The 17,608-nt window shown below is 60.3% G+C and overlaps 2 protein-coding genes across 3 annotated transcripts; both read right to left on the bottom strand.

Annotated features, from left to right (window-relative positions):
• Positions 1-272: 272 nt before the first annotated feature.
• On the bottom strand, positions 273-14,244 carry MPP1 (MAGUK p55 scaffold protein 1). Its single transcript, XM_082771200.1, has 12 exons — positions 14,047-14,244; positions 9,363-9,506; positions 9,062-9,140; positions 7,981-8,066; positions 7,412-7,480; positions 5,167-5,363; positions 4,839-4,945; positions 4,273-4,353; positions 3,782-3,862; positions 3,340-3,542; positions 2,958-3,032; positions 273-1,611 (listed from the first exon to the last, which is right to left on the bottom strand). The coding sequence occupies exons 1-12, from the start codon at positions 14,158-14,160 to the stop codon at positions 1,435-1,437; spliced, it is 1,413 nt and encodes a 470-aa protein (XP_082627326.1). The 5' UTR covers positions 14,161-14,244; the 3' UTR covers positions 273-1,434.
• A 503-nt stretch (positions 14,245-14,747) lies between these two features.
• LOC309883221 (uncharacterized protein) lies at positions 14,748-17,196 on the bottom strand. 2 transcript variants are annotated; one of them, XM_082771120.1, is made up of 4 exons: positions 17,087-17,196; positions 15,307-15,584; positions 15,046-15,175; positions 14,748-14,865 (listed from the first exon to the last, which is right to left on the bottom strand). In XM_082771120.1, the coding sequence occupies exons 1-4, from the start codon at positions 17,176-17,178 to the stop codon at positions 14,850-14,852; spliced, it is 516 nt and encodes a 171-aa protein (XP_082627246.1). In that variant the 5' UTR covers positions 17,179-17,196; the 3' UTR covers positions 14,748-14,849. The 2 variants fall into 2 exon arrangements, with proteins under 2 accessions (XP_082627246.1, XP_082627245.1); XM_082771119.1 differs by having other exon boundaries at positions 14,762-15,175.
• Positions 17,197-17,608: the final 412 nt, after the last annotated feature.

The raw sequence follows: 17,608 nt of genomic DNA, 5'->3' as shown, positions 1-17,608 counted from the left end.
GCTGCAGGTACAGAGAAGTGCTTGAGTCTACTTGGATCCCAACTAGAGAGGCCTCTGGTCATCTGGACTGGATAGGTGAGTAGGGGCCACCCTCTGCTTGTAAAGCCCAGTGGGATGTGCCTGGAAGCTTTCTTCCTACTGGAGAGGTCTGGCAGTAGATGGAGAACTGCTCGGCCCTGGCCTGCTTTACCTCAAGTGCCTCTGGGTCAGGGAGGTGGAAGGCTTGCAGCTGGGAGCCCCTACGCAGCCCGAGTTAAAACACCAGCCACGGCGATGTTTCAGCACACGTTTATTGCTGCTCATTGTTTCCCTGCAGTGGATCAGAACAAAGGTCCCTATTGCACATCAACAGATCTTATTTTTGGCATCCTTAAAACAAAACAAAAAAAAAAGATTGCACAAGACTTGTTAGCCCCCTTCCCCTAGCTGACTGCTGAACACACACGATATTCTTGTATGGAGGTGATGGCTGTGGTCTGCCCAGGAGCCACCACGATGCTTCCTGGGCATGGTGGGGCTGGTGTATCGATGCATTCCACCTTCAGGAGGAACAAACCCTGTTGTGGGGGTGCCTTTTAGGTTAGCATACGGTGTGCGAGGCACCCGGGGACTGGAAAACATGCCTGGATGATCTCTTTAGAGACTGTTTCTACTGCATGCAATGGATACTTGTGGCTGGATCTACTTCACCCATTGAACTGCCCCTCTGGGCTTTGGTCCGTAGGACTTGCTCAACTGCTGCTGAGTTTTTCTGGCCAGCCAGTAACAATCCAAGCTGCACAGTGAGGATTTAAATGCAGGGAGTTTTTACAACTACAGTTGCACAGGGTGAAACAGAAAACACAAACCTCAGAATGCAGGCGCGAGACCTGCCTGGGGATGGCACGTTCCGTGTCAAATCCACACTTGCCTTTTTCTGGCTTTACTGGCTTGTGAGGGAAAACCCTTGGACTTAGGAGCCCTGCTGTGGTCTGAGAAGCCTCCCAAGCTGTGGGCTTGTCAGGGGCTCGAGGTCACCATCCAGGCTTTCAAGGTGTTTGGTGCAGGTGCAGGGACACCTGCCTGGACGGCCCCTGCTGTGCCACGTCCCTCGGGGCTGACGCAGAGAACAAGACGGGCTGGGTGCTGCAGGATTGTGCTTTCCCTCGCCAGGTGAGGCGGGGGGGCTGTGCTCTGAGCTGTGGGGATGCCGTGGGCTCTGCTGCAGCCCCATTTGAGTGCAGCGGGAGGCGGCTGTTCCTTCGGGCAGCCTCTGGCCTGCATTCCCTGGCAGTGGTGCTCTAGAGACCCTGTGTGTGTCGACCAAATGAGACCGGGTCCGTGGGGCAGCAGAGGAAGGGACTTGTGCTGGGCCGGGCGGCGATCAGGGGAAGCTCAGGAGGTTTCTCTGCTGCAGGATGGGTTGATGGGAAGCGGCGGGGGCTGGAAGCCCTCTCAGTACACCCAGGAGACGGGCACCCACTGTGGAGAGCTGCAGGCCTGCTCAAAGGCTTCCTCCAGCAGCTTGAGGCTTTCCTCCACTCCGTTGTTGACTATGGAGAGGTCAAAGTAGTGTGCGTAGCGGCTCCGGATGCTCTCGGAATCCTTACGGAGTTGCTGCAACGCCTCCGACTGCAAGGAACAGGAGAGCACGCTCAGGAGGGGGATTCCCAGCCCAGCTCAACAGGAAAGCTCTGTCCCATCCCCAAAACAACTCCGGCTGTTCCCAACCTGAGCACAGAGCAGCGAACAGGCCAGGAGAGCTGTTGTGCAGCCCCACGGGAGCATCAGTGGATTTTAATTGTGCTTTTATGCAATGCTGGGAGCATCAGGTTACCTGCTAGAGTGAGGTCAGCTCTGCTTAGCCCTGTATTTGTCTTTAAAGTGCCTTGTGGCAGCTCCCCAGGAGGAGGAGGTTCACCTAGCAGCGGGCTGCTCATTGCTACAGCTCCCCAGCTTGAGGCCTGGGGCTGATTTAAAAGCAGGAGCTCTGCAAGACGATCCCTCCCCACTGGCCTGTAAGCAGCACGGGCTGACAGCCCCACCAGCCTCCCCATCCCACTGCTGTCTCCCTGCAGCCTCTAACTGGACACCGAGCACCTTTCCCCAGCGCAGCCCATGCTATGAAAAATTGAGCTGGAGCCTGAAACGCATGCATCCCTCTGCCTCTGCACAGAGGGGGGCTGCCCAGCAGTTATTAGGACACACTGAGCAGTTTGCCTGGGTCACACGAGCCCTGCTAGGTGACATTTTGGCTCTTACTCCTGGAGGAAGCAGCTACCTGAGCTGCGGCAGCTGGCTATATATAGAGCAGAGCAGTGCGTGCAGCAGCAGGGCTGGCCCTGCCCACTGCGGCAGGGATTAGTGCCTCTGCCTGGAGCCAGCGCAGCCACGGGGCATGGGCTGGGGGGAACGGGCTGCCCCCAGCGTGCAGGCTGGCCGTGTAACACTGCAGGTTAACGCCTGTGTGATGTTACAGAAATCTCCCCCTGCAGCCTGCTGCACACTGTACAACCCCCAGCTAATGGTCTGGGCTGGTGCAGCAGCATCAGTGCTGCTTGGTCCTAATTTTGGAGGGATGAGCACAATGAGCCGAAGAATGGAACGCTGCTGTTCGCCTGTCCAATTTGCATAGCTGATGGCAGGAGAAGTGTTCCTGCTCTGCAGCACTGCTACAGCTGGAGCTGGTGCTGGGCTGTGCACCCAGCTACGTGCTGGTGGCTCGTGGTGCTGCGGGGCTGATGTGGGCTGGGGTCTGTACGTGGCAGTCAGCCTAAGGCTGCAGGAATCCCCCAATCCTATTCCTTAGCTCTGGGTTAATGAAGCTTCCCTGCACCACAAGAAAGATGATGATCCTCCTTACGGAGCAGGAGGGAGAGCCCTGGGCTGCCACAAGGTTTCTGCCCCCAGGTGCCATGGGCTCCTCACCACCCCCTGCCCAAATTAGAGGAAACTCTGCAACTGCCAACGTCACTCACCTCCTCTGCCTTGTCTGTCGGGGCGATGAAGACTATGAACGGGGAGAGCTCTGCCGTGCGGACGATCTTCAGGGTCTGTGGAGAGAGCAGCACGTGGTTAGGGGGATGCTGTGGTGCCTGTGATGCAGCTGTGAGCATCCATCCCCATCCCTGTGGTGCACCCTGCTGCTGGGCTGGCTGTTGGACGTCACTTCGTGAAGCAGCACCCCCACGGCTGGTGTCTGACAGGGGACAGGGTCCCTGTCCCAGCCAGGGACATGCAGTACCCACATCTCGGGCATGGAAATGCCACCCCAATGCTCCTGGGCTTGGGGAAGGCTGAGCTGGTCACACCCAGCATGAGAGTATTTCAATGCACGGCAATCCCCGTCCTGCTCCCTACCTGGGGCTCAATGTCCAAGATAGCGACTTTGTCCTGCTGGTGGATCTTGTGCACTGTTTCAAACTTGGTGCCGAACATATTTCCCTGGTAGCTTCCAAACTCCAGGAACTCGTTGGCTGAGATGTCCCGGGTCATCTCCTCGGTGGAGACGAAGTAGTAATCCTTCCCGTCCACCTCGTTCTTCTTCGGGGGGCGCGTGGTGTCTGGGGAGAGAGGGCAATGCTGGCACGTGCTGACCCCAGAAGGGCTGGGGAACTGACCTGGGGGGTTTCTGGTCCCTTTCTGAGCATGGGGCTAGGACAAGGAAGAGCACAGAAGACCTGTGTACCTCCCATGAAGGTCAGAAGGTCCAGGCCCCCCTGCCCTGAGGAGGAGGTGAGGAACGTGCCACAGGGGGTGCCAGGGCAGGGCTGTGCTCCCTTTGCCCTGTGGAGTTACTTACGTGGAGCTGGGTACATGAACTTCTCGGGGTTGTTGCTGAGCAGAGCGTTCTTGATGTGGCTACGGCCCACTCCGCTGGCTCCTGCAGGGAAGGAGGGATGGACGCTGGAACCGGGCTCAGGAGGAGCCAGGGCCCCTCTGCAGCTCCACGTCTGAGGGACAGTGCCAGCACTCCCAGCACCTGCTTTCTGAGCAGGTCTGTGGTGTTCTCCAGCCTGGAGGAGGCTCTCCCTGCATCAGGTGCTCTTGCCTCCAGCAACCAGGACGATGTTTAAGAGCCAGAAACTCTCCCGAACCCACTCCACCCCAGCCCTGCAGTGCAGGTGGCAGCCTACATACAGATGTCAGCCTGCTTGGGGACTGCTGCAGGCATAGTAAATACCCCCCAAAGCTCACAAGCTTTGAAGGGCAGCCCTGCCCCAGCCCATGTTCAGCCCCACAGCCCCCAGCACGTGCAGCCCCCGCGCTGAGGACGCCTGGGGCAGGGCCTACCGATGAGCACCAGGGTCTTCCTCTTGAAGGCGGGCAGCCTCACCACCTCCTCGTAGGAAACCACATCCAGCTGGTCAAAAACTGGAGCGGAAGAGAAACAAGACAGTCATTAGCACCAGCCTGGCTACCACAGCCGGGCTGTGCGTGTGGGAGTACAGCCAGATCCTCTGGCAAAGCGAGGGGAGCGATGGAGATGGGGCATTTCTGCCCAGAACAGTAGGACCCAGCAGCCGGGTGAGGAGGCAGCGGGAAGCTGCAGAGAGCTTGTTGCTCGGGGAGCTTTATTTATCTTGCTGATTTATGGCCCTGTTTGTTGTTGCTCGGAGCTACAGGTCGGGCCAGCAGCCAGCACGTCCTCAGCCCGCTGCTGGCCCAGGGCAGGCCGAGCACGGGTTAGCTCGGGGTTTACACAAGCAGCTGACAGGCACGCTCCGTGTCCCAACAGGACACTGACCTGGGGTTTTGTGGTCCTTTTTTGCTGTGACTGCTTCCCGAGGGCTGAGCAGCAGCAAGGCCAGCGCCTGCCCCATGTTTGACAGCCTGCAGAGCTTGGGGCTCACACTTACTTGAGCTGTGCTTGGCCAGGTATTTGTCTTTGCACTTCTTTTTCTTCCCGAAGGGGCTGCAGCTCGGGGCTTCGCTCTGACTGGACTGGGTGGTGCTTGCCACACGCCTGCCGAGAGAGGAGGACACCAGTGAGGCCCGGCTGCCACCCCGAGGCCCTGGGGAGCACTGGGATCGTCCCTCAGACACACAGGGGCACCCACCCTAGGGTCTCACCCTATTCCTGCCAGCACAGCAGAGCTCCGTGCCCCAGCCGTGAGCTGGGGATGGGGCTCCCAGTCCCACAACCACGTCCATCCCCAGACTGGGGTTCCCTGACCAGGGACCTACCACTCCTGGAGCTCTGGGGAAGGGATGAGCCCCGCCGCCTCGGTGCCGGAGCCCTCCACGCGGCCCTGCCACCAGTTGCTGTCGTCCTTGTTGATGATCTGAATCACGTCACCAGTCTGGAACTTCAGCCCCGCTTCCTTGCAGGGGATCAGGCTGTCTTTTTTGGGGTCATAGTCAAACTGCGCCCTCATGAACATCTGGAAGAGAGAAAGAGCTGCAGTTGGCACGGCTGTGCAGGGTGGCTGAGCTTGGCCATATCCAGCTCCCAGCCCCACGCTGCATCGCCTGGCAGCAGCTGTGCAGCTGCTGAAGGACTGCGTGCCCAAGCCGGGCAGACCGTGCTGTCCTTATTCCCCATCAAAACAATTTCCCCACAGCACGTCCTCCAGCAGCGCTGCTGTGACCTGCCAGAAGCATGGGGCCAGCGGGACACAACCACGGGTCCCTTGGTGCCAGGAAAGCAGAGCACAGATCGGGCTGTGCCATGAGACCTCTTGGGAAGGAAGACGACAAACATGGAACAGCCTTCCAGGATCCTGCCACCTGCTCAGGCCCAACACTTGCTTTGAAAGCACCCTGCGGTGCCAGGAAGGTGGGCACCGACACAAGCACGCAGGGGACACACAGTGGGCACTGCCTGGAGCCCTCTTCTCCAAGCCAGGTCCCTCAAATTTTGGGAAGACCCCACCGACTCAGCGTCACCCCCAGACAGCTCCAGGCATTACCAAAAGACATCAAATGGCCGGCTCCTGGTGCAGATTATTTGCCAGCCCCTTCCTAGGGCTGCAAGCTCAGGCTCCGAGCAGGCTCCAGCAGAAGGAGCCTCAGTATTTAAGGTCAAAAACCTGCAGTTTATGTCGGGGTTGGAGGTGACCCTGAGAGACCTGAGCGCTCAGTGTTTCTCATTAGGATCCTCCCAAGCAGAACTGCCACGAGAAGCCCTCGGCTGGCCTCGTGGTGGCCGGCTGCCAGGCTGCGGGACCAGCCCAGGCTGGGTGCTGCTTTTGCCCAGGGCATCGCGGTGCTGGGATCTGCACCGTCACGCCGTGAGCTGAAGGGGATCGAGGGGACAGAGGAGGTGAAACGAAACCAGGAGTTACTCTGCTCTCAGCAGGGGGCTGCAGGCAGCACAGAGCTGGGCACCTCGGGAGCTGTTGGTCCTGGGAGCCTGGACGCATTGAGGGGAGGGCAACTGCTGCTGCTGGGAAGGAGTTTGTCCCCGTGTCCTTCCCTGAGCCCAGAGCCAGCCTCCGGTGGTTTGTCCTTTTTCTCAGAGGTAACTTCTCCCCAGCGCCGAGCTGGCCTGGCCGATTGGAGCTGGCTCGGTCAGGCCAGGGTGGGCCCAGGACAGCAGGAACGGGGAGACAGGGCCAGCACTTAATAAACAAGCACATGCAAGGCTGGTAGAGCTGGAATGACGGCCGCAAGGGCTGAGAGAGAAATGGGGTGATTTTCACTCACCCCCATACTCAGAGACTTCATCTCCTCTGAGGGAGATCCTGCCCCCACCTCTCCCAAGCCCCTCTCCCACTCCTGCCTGTCCACAGCGCAGGGGCTGTGCTGGGGTCAGCTCCAGCCCCGGGAGCAGCTCAATGTGCCAGCCACCACGCTCAGACATCCTCCCAGAGGACCAGCCATCCACATTACCCCGAGCATTTCGGCCAAAGCAGGACTCCAAAGGCAAAGCCAGCCAAGTGCCCATGCTGAGCGCCAGCATGCACCCTCCAGAGCATGTCACCCCCTGCCCGGCAGCAGCAGCAGGAGCTGCCTTCCTCTCCCCCACTGCTTCCTTCCTCCCCCTCGCTCAGGGGCAGAGCTGCTCAGCAGTGCTGGAGCTGATGCAGCAGGCAGCAGTAACGGCCCGGCACGGCCGAGCGCCCCGTGCTGCACCTGGAGGTGCTGCTGTGAGCTGTAACGGGGACGTGGCTGCAAGGCTGTGTAACGGCAAGGCCTGGAGGTGGGCAGGAAGCTCTCGGGCTTCCTGGTGCACGCACACTGCTGCTTTCGCATCGCTAAAGACTGCGCACAAGTAGGTGTGTGGCTGGGGAAACCCAGGCCCGTGTTCCTGCATACGCATCAGGTTAACTCATCTGCGGTGATGGAAGCACAGGGCAGGTCCCTTCGCCCTCCAGCAGCTCCTCCTGACCCCTACCCTGCCCCAGGCCTCTCCCCAGTGTTGGTCCCTGGTGGTTTGCTCTGGTCCCACCCAGCCCCAGAGCCGTGTCACGACACAGCCCGCACTTACCTGGAGAGCAGGGAGGCGGTTTTGCTGGTTGGGAATGACTTTTATTGAGACCATGCCCTTGGTTTCTTTCTAGTGAACAAAGGAAGGGGAGAAAGAAAAGTTGGAGTAGGTGGGCCTGGAGGCAGCCCGGCAGCAGCAACCTGCGCAGGGAGCGAGGACCCACAGAAGAAAGGCTCCTGTGTGCTCCCAGCTCTGCTGTGATTTGGGGAGGCCAGAGCCCAGGCAGAAATGGCTCTGCTGGGGATGGGCTAGGAGCTGTAGCAGCATAGCCTTGCCACGCTTGTTCCACACCCAAGGGGGACACCGACACCCGCACAAGGAGCTGGCTGTGGGCACTGCCCAGCATCACCAGAATGAGCACGGAGATCTGCTCCATCTCCAGCCCAGCTGTCCCCGGGAGGAGCTTGGGAGGAGCGTCCCGTTTGGCCAGCATAAAGGAAATGCTTCCCTCCGTCTGTTCCCTCCGTGCTGGCCCCTTCTCAAGAGACAAAGACAAGCTCCCCAAGCAGCACATCCGTAGGCAAAGGGCTCAGTGCTGGGGAACAGCCCCGCCACACACAGATACCTACCAGCATCTTCTGCAGCTGGTCAACCGAGTGGTTGCTCACGCTCTGCCCATTGATTTCTATGATCTCATCACCCACGTGCAGGGAGCCTGCCAGCAACGGGAGAAACATGAAAATGCAGGAGCAGACAAAAGGCACCCACCAAACCCCAGCTAGGCAGCTCCAGCAGCCTCTGAGCCCCGGTACCATGGTGGTGTTTGCCTGAGCAGTGCTCGTGGAGCCACCCCTCACCTAATCCCGAGGCACAAGGGGAATGAATTCCACCTCCTCTGCCCAACACACACACTTTGTTCACGCTGAAGGTTATCAGGTTACTTTCTACTTTGTGTCTTTCCCTGCTTTAGACTGGTCAAAGCAACCGTTCCAGAGTTATTTAAACCCAGCCCCAAGTACCTCACTTGGAGCCAAATGACAGCCTCTTTACAAAGCCCTTGAACACCAGCTTTCTCGACTTTATGTGTTTTAAATTTATACATCCAGCCAGATTATAGCCTCAGATATACTGCTATAAATCAGGCTCCGGCAGCATTATTGGAATTGCTTCTGTATTATCTTGGCAGGGGCAAGCTCAGACTTCCCACTTCGACCCCAGGCTGGAAAAGGGGCCTCATCTAAGCACAGAACATCTCATTTCCACACCCCCTTGGCAAGACCCAAACCCACAAAATGGCACCTATTAATTTCTTTTGGCACTTAATTTTGGTTTGCAGAGCCAATCCACAGCACGCCTGTCCTGCCTGTGCACTTCAGGAATGGGAAGAGCTTCCCCCCCAGCCTCTGGGGTACGATCCATCTCTAGTTACGGTCACCCCGTCACGGGAGGCAGACGGATGGCTCTCGGGTTCCAGTTTGTGAGAGCCCTTCCCCCATCCCTGCATTTCTCCCTAAACCCTCCAGCGCATTAACAACAACCCTGCAGAGAGATGGGCGAGTCCTGAGCTCCTGACATGCTCCTGGTGGAGGAAAGGACACGGATATCCATGCCACGGTGGGGCTGCCTCATCTCTGCACGGAAAGAAGCCAGCTGCGGTCGTGCCCCTGGTGCATGGCCTCTAGGAGGGCCTCGGCTGTCCCTTGCTGTTACCTTGTCTGTGAATCATGCCCCCGTGGAAGATCCTGGCCACCATGCAGCTCTGCTTGTCGTTCAGCTTCAGCGTGATTCCCTGGAAGACAGGAAAATCCGTGACTGCTCGCCGGAGGGGAGAGCCCCCGCGCTCCCAGCAACATCGGCTCCTCTTGGCACGGGCATCGCCCGCAGGTCCCGGGCAGGAGGCAGCATCCAGCACCCTCTTCTTGTGGCTGAGCTTCCCCCACATTCAGCCCATCAGCACAGCTCTGCCTGCCCCTCCACCCCGCTCGGTGCCACCGGGTTTTGGGGTCCTCACCATGGGCTCCTCTGTCACCTTCTCGAACTGCACCAGGCGTATCTTCCGCACCTCGCGGCCATTGCTGTGGGAGGGACTGCCCAGAGTGGCCGAGCCGTTGGTGTAAATGTCCTCGGTCATGGCATTCGGGGCCTGGGTGACGGCCTGTCGGGGCAAAACACAGACCGGGGTTTAGGGGCTCCCCCTGCGTGGGGCTGAGCTACTCCCGTGGTCACGTTCCTGGGCGCAGGGGGGGAGGTGAGACCCATGAGCTGGAGGAGAGGACAGTAAGAGCAAGGGAAGAAAGACAGCAAAACAGCTTCCCCCTTGAAGATCAAGATCAGCAGTTTTCCAGCTTGGGAGACACGGGAGGCGAGAAAACTTTGGAAAAGTTACAGGTACAGAAGCCAGGAGTCCACAGCTGGTTGTCTTCTGCAGCAGCAGGTCCCACACACTACGGATGTGTCGCAGCAGCGCGTGGCCCAAAGCCCACAAAAGCCCAGGGCAGCTTCACAGAGCGGTTTGGGCCTCACCCCTGAGGAACAAGGGCAGAACTGGGGCCAGGCTCTGCCCTTGCTCAGTTCACAAGCTCAGCCTTTCCTCATCTGGGTCAACGGGCAACCAACACGCTGCAGGGCCACATTCCCCATCCAGGCACCGAAGGCAAAGTGCTCCCGAGCCAGCCAGAAGCTCCCTGCTCCCCTCCGGCACCCAGCTCCAGCCCAGCTGGGGCCGTCGGCACAGGGAAGAGGATTTCATAGATTTCATAGGGGATTTCAGCCCTGGGGAATCTGTTCTTGTCTGCAGTGGGCGCTGGGGCAGGGGTCCCAGACAGGGACCTCCAGACATGCTCTGCCATGCAGCAGGGACACTGCAAAGTGAGCTGCTGCCCCCCAGGACTGGCCCCGCAGTGCTGGCCGTGCCCTCGGCTCCCCACCGGCCATCCAGGCCCTGCTGAGCGAGTGGATGGGAGGAAGAAGAGGAAGAAGAGAATGAACTTCTCCAGCCCTGCCTGAGGCCAAAGTGCCTGTGAGGTGACCTGAGTCAGCACAGATCACGTTTATCTCATTCATGCCTCGGGAAAGCATTACACCACGCAATCCCCGGCTCCAAACCCCCAGGCTCAGCAAAGCCCGGTGACCCAGGACACGGCACAGTCTGCTCCAGGGCTGGGAGTTCCCGTCCCCACCACCCCAGCCAGCTGAGCCTCCTGGCCCTGACCTTTGCTTTTTGCTGAGAGCTGGAGAAAACACCCAGGCCTCGACGCTGACACAGCACCAGTGTCACCCTGGTGACTCCTGGAGAGCGAGCCTCGTCACCGCACACTCGCTGCAGTGCCTCAGGAGGGCTCCAGTCACTCGACGGCCGCTCTGAACCCAGCAGGGTCCTCTGGGGACCCCGGCAGCCCCCAGGTGACTGCACCGAGCGGTCGGTGCTTGGGGATGGGAAATGCCAAGCTCGTGATGGGGAGCTGGGGAGGGCACATGCCAGCTCCAGTGCTGCGCAGCAGGGCACTGGATGCAGGAGACGCACAGCTCCCGCTCGGTGCACGCGAGCTGTCTGGCCTCATCGCCTTCCCTGAACCCTCCCAGCAGCCGTCACGCTCCCAGCCAGCTTGGTGACCTCTGGAGGCTCTGCAGCGGTGCTGGCAGGGGGACAGCTCCTGCTACGTACACATGGCTCCGCAGGAAACATCTGTGCCTGCACGCTGCCAGCAGCCAGCCCTGTGGCCACAGACAGCTCCACACAGCCCCAGGGCTCAGCCGCCTCTGCAGCCAGGGCGAGGAGGTTTGGAGCTGAACCACACAGCACTGGAGGACCCCAGGGCCTGGCACCCTGCCCCACGGTCAGCATCGCCCACCAGGGTGGCTCCTGCTGCTGCGCTGGGCTGCACGGCACCGGGGAAATCAAACATTAACTGGGCAGCTCGTTTCCAGGTGGCTGAAGCAGCACTTGGGGAAGCGGCACCCTGGTGCAAAGGGCACGCCCGGTGGTTTGGTTCCTGGGCTCTCCTTGCTGTCCTCACCAAGGGACTTCGATATCGGGTGGCCTTGGAAGAGCACGTGGTGAGCACGTGGAGAAAGGTCGGGTGCTGCTGGCTTTGCCAAGCGGGCCCCCAAAGCACAGCAGCTCAGATGGAGGCAGGAGGGCAGAGGAAGCCCAGCGCCAGGATCCCCTGGGATTGCCCTCCCGGCACAGCAGGAGACACTCCACCAGCCGTGGAGAGCAGCAAAACCCAGCTCCCTCCAGCAGCCATCGCCCCTCGTCTGGTCATAATTCCTGTGGGCATATATGGGGAGGCTGGCATGGGAGCATCCTTATCCCGGGGTGGCTCAACCCCATCCCGTGAGCACAGAGCAGAGGAAGCCCTGAAACACGCTCTTGCCATGGGGTGGGGAAGAGCATCCCAACTGGAGGCACAGCCAGCTCCTTCCCTGCCAGCATATTTCGGTGCCAGGGAATGAGCAAGGATGAGGCCATGCCAGCTGGCACACCCGGCATGGCTTCAGAGCCCTCCACGCGTCCTGCCCCATTGTCCCCACAGCAAGCCTGGGCATCGCCCTGCCTGCAGCCCTCCCCAGCCCATGTCCTGCATGTCCAGGTGCTGCCCGCACCTTTCTGCAGGGCCATCTGCTCTCCTGCTTGGTGCAAAGATGTCCTGGCCCAGCAGCCTCTCCTCTCACCCTGGAGCATCACCGCCGTGCAGCAGATGTGTGCACTGGGGTCTCAGTACAGCTTAAAAAAGATCAACATATAAAAACAAAAGCAAACTAACAAAAAAATGTAAAGAAAAAGAGCGTGGCTGTTGCTTTCAGGCCATGCAGGCTGGGTAGCAGTGGTCATGTGGCCATTTAGAAGTAATTCATCCTGCCTCCTGCCCGAGGCTACTCCCTGCTCAGGTCTACAATCACATGAGCAATCTCACCCAAGGCCTCAGCAATATGATCCAAGTTTAAAAAAAGAAAAAAAGATTGAAACCAAACAGGATTACACTGCTGAAACCAGAAATAGGCACAGCCGTGCCACCAGGTCACAGGAGGAAGGGGAACAGAGAAGCAGAAGGGACAAGGGACACAAGTGGCTGTGGGGCCAGTGCATGCCGCCACCTCTGTGTGCCCTCGCGCTGACTCCAGCTCACTGGGAGCTGAGACTGAATAGGTTTAGGTTTCCTAGGGAGCCCAGTTGGTTTTGCTGAGGCACCGTTTTCCCTCAAGGAAAGGCTGATGCAGCCTTCCAGATGTGTTTGCAAAGCCTGTCACCTCCAAGAGACAGCCAGTAACACTGTGACACTGATGGAACAGATCCTGTGAGGTGGCCCGGCTGCTCCATTCACCACCTTCAAAACGGCTTTTTCCCTGCAGCCGCTACAGACTGGAACAGCACAAAATAGGTTTAAGATTAAAGAGCTGAAACCAACCCCATCCACGTCATTTTGGTCAAACCCAGTTGTTTTGCTCTGCTCTCAACTAGTAGTTTCACCCGTGGCCATTTCAGAACTGGGGACCGCAGCCTTGGCCTGCGCTGGAGCTGGCACTGGTTTGGTGCCACGAGACACTCCCCGGGGGACAGCACGCCGCCCCCTCCACACCCCAGCTCAAAAAAGTGCCCTTCTCTTCACCACCGGCCTCCCAGGGCTCAGATTTGCCCATTTTACAGCCGGGAAACTGAGTCACGGCCGATAAGGTGGCATGCCCAAGGTCACCCTGCAAGCCAGGAGCACTGCTGGCAGTAATGCCCATACCTCCTTGGCAAACCTGTATTTGCCAGCGAGGAGATAAAGGGCTAGAAAGACACGTAGTGGGGCCAAAGGGGAGAGGGCAGAGGCCTGCCTCACTTCTGCTTGTTTTCTAGCAATGACTCTGCTTCCACTTGTGAGGTTTTGCATGCCCTGCCGCCACGGGAGGAGCACAGTGCGGTGCTTCCCAGCACGAGGTTCTGCTGGGGGCAGCGAGAAGAGGAACCTCTGCTGCTCTGTCTGATTTGGGCTGGGAAGCAGGACCCTGAACCTCTCCCGAGAGCTGCTGCGATGTCCCTGCCACTTTGCAGAGCCACCGTGGGCATGGGCAGCGCTGTCCATGCCTGCTCATGCTGCAGGGATGAGCACACAGCCGATGGGCAAGCTCAGGACACACAAACCAGCTGGGTGCTAGCCCTACCGAGCACCTCCCAAAAGGCCCCACGCACAGCCCAGTTTGCCATCTCCCTCCTCATCCCTGCTGACACCAAGCCTCCGTGACAGCAGGGCCAGCTCCTGCATCCTCCACGCCGCGCTGCCTTTGGTGATTTATCCCCGCTCCGCAGGCGGCCAGGCAAGCAGAGGGATGGGAGAGCTCCTCGCAGCAGCTGCCCGATCCAAACGCTATTTTTTTATTTTTTGGAAGCACCCTGCTGGGGTTGAGCCATAAAAAACACAAACCACCAGCATGGGCCAGACCGGGGGAGCCTCTTTGGGGGATGCTCCAGCGTCCATGCGCCGGGACGGGCCAAGGGCAGCACCGGGGGGAAATCTCCTCCCTGCAAGCAAGCCCCGACCCCATACTCGAGCCAGGGCTCGGGGGGGGGGTTCTCAGAGCCGAGCAGCTCTGCCGGGAGACCTCCCCCCCGGGCTGCCCCAAACCGGGCAGGGAGCAGAGCCGGGAGCAGGGCAGGGAGCAGGGCAGGGAGCAGGGCAGGGAGCAGGGCAGGGAGCAGGGCAGGGGCTCACCTCGGGCTTGGCCCTGTTCTGCAGCAGGTGCTCCAGGTAGAGGTCGGAGAGCGCCGTCCTCATGCTGCTGCTGCTGCCGCTGCTGCCGCCTCCGCTGCTGGATTTGAGCGTCATGCCGCCTCCCCACCGCGCTGCCAGCAGCCGCAGCCGGTTCCGCTGGCTCCAGCAGAGCGACCCGGCCCCAATCCCAATCCCAACCCCAACCCCAACCCCGGCCCCGCCGTCCCAAGCCGCCTCCAGCACCGCCGCCGGCCCCGCACGCTCCGCCCGTAGCGGGGCGGGGAGGGGAGGGAAGGGAAGGCCGGGCCGGGCGGAGCCGCGGGGGCAGGACGGGGGAGGGCTCCCCCCGGGCCTCCCCGCTCTGCTTCCAGCTCGTGGCCCTCCTGGGGTTGGGGTTGGGGCTCCCCGGGAGCCCCCCGAAAAGCCCCGGGGGTGGTTGGGGTTTGCCCGTGGGAGGCCGCGGGGCCACGCGTGGGGCTGGGGGTGCCCGGGGGGTGCTGAGCTCCTCTTCCACAACCTGTCCCCGGTGGTCCCATGGGTTGGGGTCGTGGTCAGGATTGTGTTCTGGCTATAGGGACACGGAGAGCGGAGCCTCGGGTGAAGACTGAAATTTATTTCGGGATGGGAAAACCACTCTGGGAGATTTTTTTCTTCGTGAAAATAAGCTGAAAGGAAGAAGAAAGTGGTTCTGCGCCTGGCCTTGGCACACCACCTCTGGGTTCTTGCAGTTTGGGGGTTTCTTTGAGCCGCACTCCATTTCTGTACACCTTTCTGCGCTGCTTCTCCGAGCTCCCCGGCTCACCTCAGTCCAAAGCTACCCTAAAAACACAGGGAGAAGGTGGCTGGCCAGCTTATACGGGTGGCCAGAGGTGCACCCACCCCCTGCCCCCTGGTGCTGGTGACAGCGGGCATTTCAGAGTGGCGACCCAGCAAGCACAGGCCCTACAGAACCTGCCCCAGAGACGGGGACAGCGGAGGGTGGGCGATGCACACACGTACGTGAGGCAGCAGAGGAGGAGCAGGACCAGCAGGGTGATGGGGAAGACGAAGAGGACTGCCCGTGGGATGTTGGCGTAGAGGTGAGACCACACGTCTCCCAGGTAGTCTGCCAGCCAGGACCGGCGGGCACCTGCAGAAGAAGCATGTCCTGGTGAAGGTGAGGAGGACACCAGGGAAATGCTAGGAACACCAGCGCCTTTTCTTCCTGGGTTGGAATATTTTGGGGTTTGAGCGTGTTTTGAATACCCGCCACGTACTCACGTTGGATCAACTGGTTGGAGCCTTCCCTCTCCCGTGTGTGAGGAGAGGCTTTGCCTGCATGATCCAAGTATCTCCCCTGGTCTGCCACCAGCCTCCTCCTCAGCCTCACCCTGCCCAGCTGGGAGGAGGTGGCCTTGGAGAGATGCTGGGAGATGAGGGCGGTCAGCACAAGGAGCAGGAGGAGGACAACACGCAGGGCCATGGCCTCTTGCAGCTGCGCGATGATTTCCAGGCGGGCCCGGAGGCCCAGTCTTCTTCTGCGGGGCTCCCTGGGAAGCCTGCAAAATCAGAGTATGGTGAGAAAATAACGAACTAGGCTGCGGCCCCAGGTGCCTGACGGCATGCAGCACTGCCAGATGTGCCCAGGAGGCCAGAGGACACTGCTGGGACCGTCCGCCCCCTATCCAGGAGGGATCTGCAGAGCACTTGGTGCTGGGAGGAGGAGAGCTCAGCCAGAGCAACCCTCATCTGGGCTGGGGGGAGAATGAACGTCATGGGATGGTGGGGCAGGGCTGTGGCACGTGCTGGGGTGAGCAGAGCGAGGCCACTGTGCTCCAGGCAGCACACGGGCTCCAGGCTCTTGCACCCGCAGCCTGCGAAGCCGGTTGGTACCAACACAGGGTGGGAGGCAAGAAATTCGGAGAGCAAATTGAAGCCTTGCAGCCAGTTTTGGAAAAGGTAGTGGGAGGGAGAAGTGTGGCAGGAGGCAGCTGACAGACAGAAAAGGCAGCTCTGGTCACTCCCTCCTGCTTCCACACAGGGAAACTGAGGCAGGGGGGAAATTATTTCTGCTCGGGCCACACTAGGAAGGGATTTGTGCTGCTCCAGCCCTTCCCCTGCACAGAAACCTCTGTATCTCGGGGGAGGCTGCGGTGCATCCCAGAGCTGCGTCACGCCAGGAGGAAGCAGCGCCTGGTCTCCATTCCCCACAGGATAAATGTCAAGGGACGCTGCCAGTAATGGATGCCGGGGCTTGGCAGGCCCCGACACAGGGCTCCTGCTCAGCACGGCCCCTTGGCTGCTTGCTGGGTGCTCCCCATTGAGCAGCTTATGGTCCCAGCTCCTGCCTCAAGGCCAGCTCACGGCCAGGCAGCGTCTGCTCACATCCGTGCCTGATTATTGTCAGAATGCAATTAAGCCAAAGGGTAATTGCATCTCCTGCCTGGGGCTGTAATGTAATCACCGCCAGGGCCACAGCAAAGGCTCCTTGTACAGCAATGCAGAGCCAACGAGGTTTTCAGCCCTGCTTCAATCAAACCATCAGCTTCTGATCTCCGCTGGATGTGGGTTCCTGGATGGGTCACGCCGCCGGGCTGAGCTGCAGCACGTGTCTCTACTTCCTTCTGGCACAGGCCGTGGAGGGGAGTGTTTGTGTGCACCACCGTCCCCTGCCTGCTGCACCCGAGGGTGGGCAGGAGGGTGCCGTGGCTGGGACACCCTGCGCTTGGCTTTCCTGCTCCCACAGGACACCAAGCCTGGCTGAGATTTTGGGGAACCGTTGCCTCTCTTGCACCCTGCTCACAGCTGCCAGGAGCTGGGCAGCCTGGAAAAAGGGTTGCCTGTGGGGAAGGCCGACCTCAAGCTCTGTTTTGTTTGGCCACGAGGACGTCCTGGTTCTCCAGACGCCTCAGTAGCCTTGTTGTGGTTTCAGACCGAATCAGCGGCACCTAAACAGGCTCAGGTGCCAAACACTTCCCCAGTGACAACCTTTCCGGCCTCCAGGAGAGACCAGGGAAGCGTTGTGGGACAGCCCAGCCCCTCTCCCCACCCTGGGACTCACAGCACCGGGTGCGGGCGGGCGCAGGCTCTGCCGTGCCGGTGGTGGCGATGCCGCTGCCGCCGCGGAGGAGAGGCGCACCCCCTGGCAGCCATGGCCCCCCCCTGCCCGCAGCACCCCGGGCCTTTCTGAGGTGGCCATCGTTCCGGAAGGTCAGCCACGGGGCTGGGCGTGGGGCAGAAGCAATCCAAGAACCCCACGGAGTCACTGCACCGACAGCTGCTCCAGGGAGCAGCAAGGAGGGCGTTGCTGGAGGCAGCCCCAAAAAGCCCCGTGGTGGCATCGGGCCATGCCAGCCAGCACAGTATGGGATGGAGATTAAGGGAAGGAACTGGAGGACCGAAGCCCAGTGCTGAGTCAGGTTGTGCAAGCGCTGCCTCCAGGCAAGATCCGAAATCCCCACTGGTTGTGAAATGTGCCCTGGGGAGGGGAGCAGGGCCTCCGCCCCCAGCCCTTATCTCTGCCACCGCCTCCTGCAGGGCTGTGCTTGTGGAAAACAAAGCTGAGGAAGGATCTCCGGGGCTA

The sequence above is a fragment of the Aythya marila genome, assembly GCF_965140915.1.
Source record: "Aythya marila genome assembly, chromosome: 13".
In the NCBI taxonomy this organism is placed as follows: Eukaryota; Metazoa; Chordata; class Aves; order Anseriformes; family Anatidae; genus Aythya; species Aythya marila.
The sequence above is the reverse complement of the archived record's forward strand: the minus strand, read 5'-3'. Positions and strand labels throughout refer to the sequence as shown.

Bases quoted from the DNA above. Each gene is read 5' to 3' on its own strand.
- LOC309883221 (XM_082771119.1), bottom strand. From the start codon at position 17,178: ATGGCTGCCAGGGGGTGCGCCTCTCCTCCGCGGCGGCAGCGGCATCGC. The intron at 15,585-17,086 runs GTGAGTCCCAGG...CTGATTTTGCAG, and splicing joins GCCCGCCCGCACCCGGTGCT to GCTTCCCAGGGAGCCCCGCA. The intron at 15,176-15,306 runs GTGAGTACGTGG...CTTCTTCTGCAG, and splicing joins CTCCAACCAGTTGATCCAAC to GTGCCCGCCGGTCCTGGCTG.
- MPP1 (XM_082771200.1), bottom strand. From the start codon at position 14,160: ATGACGCTCAAATCCAGCAGCGGAGGCGGCAGCAGCGGCAGCAGCAGC. The intron at 9,141-9,362 runs GTGAGGACCCCA...CCTGTCTTCCAG, and splicing joins AGGTGACAGAGGAGCCCATG to GGAATCACGCTGAAGCTGAA. The intron at 4,946-5,166 runs GTAGGTCCCTGG...CTCTCTCGGCAG, and splicing joins TCCCCAGAGCTCCAGGAGTG to GCGTGTGGCAAGCACCACCC.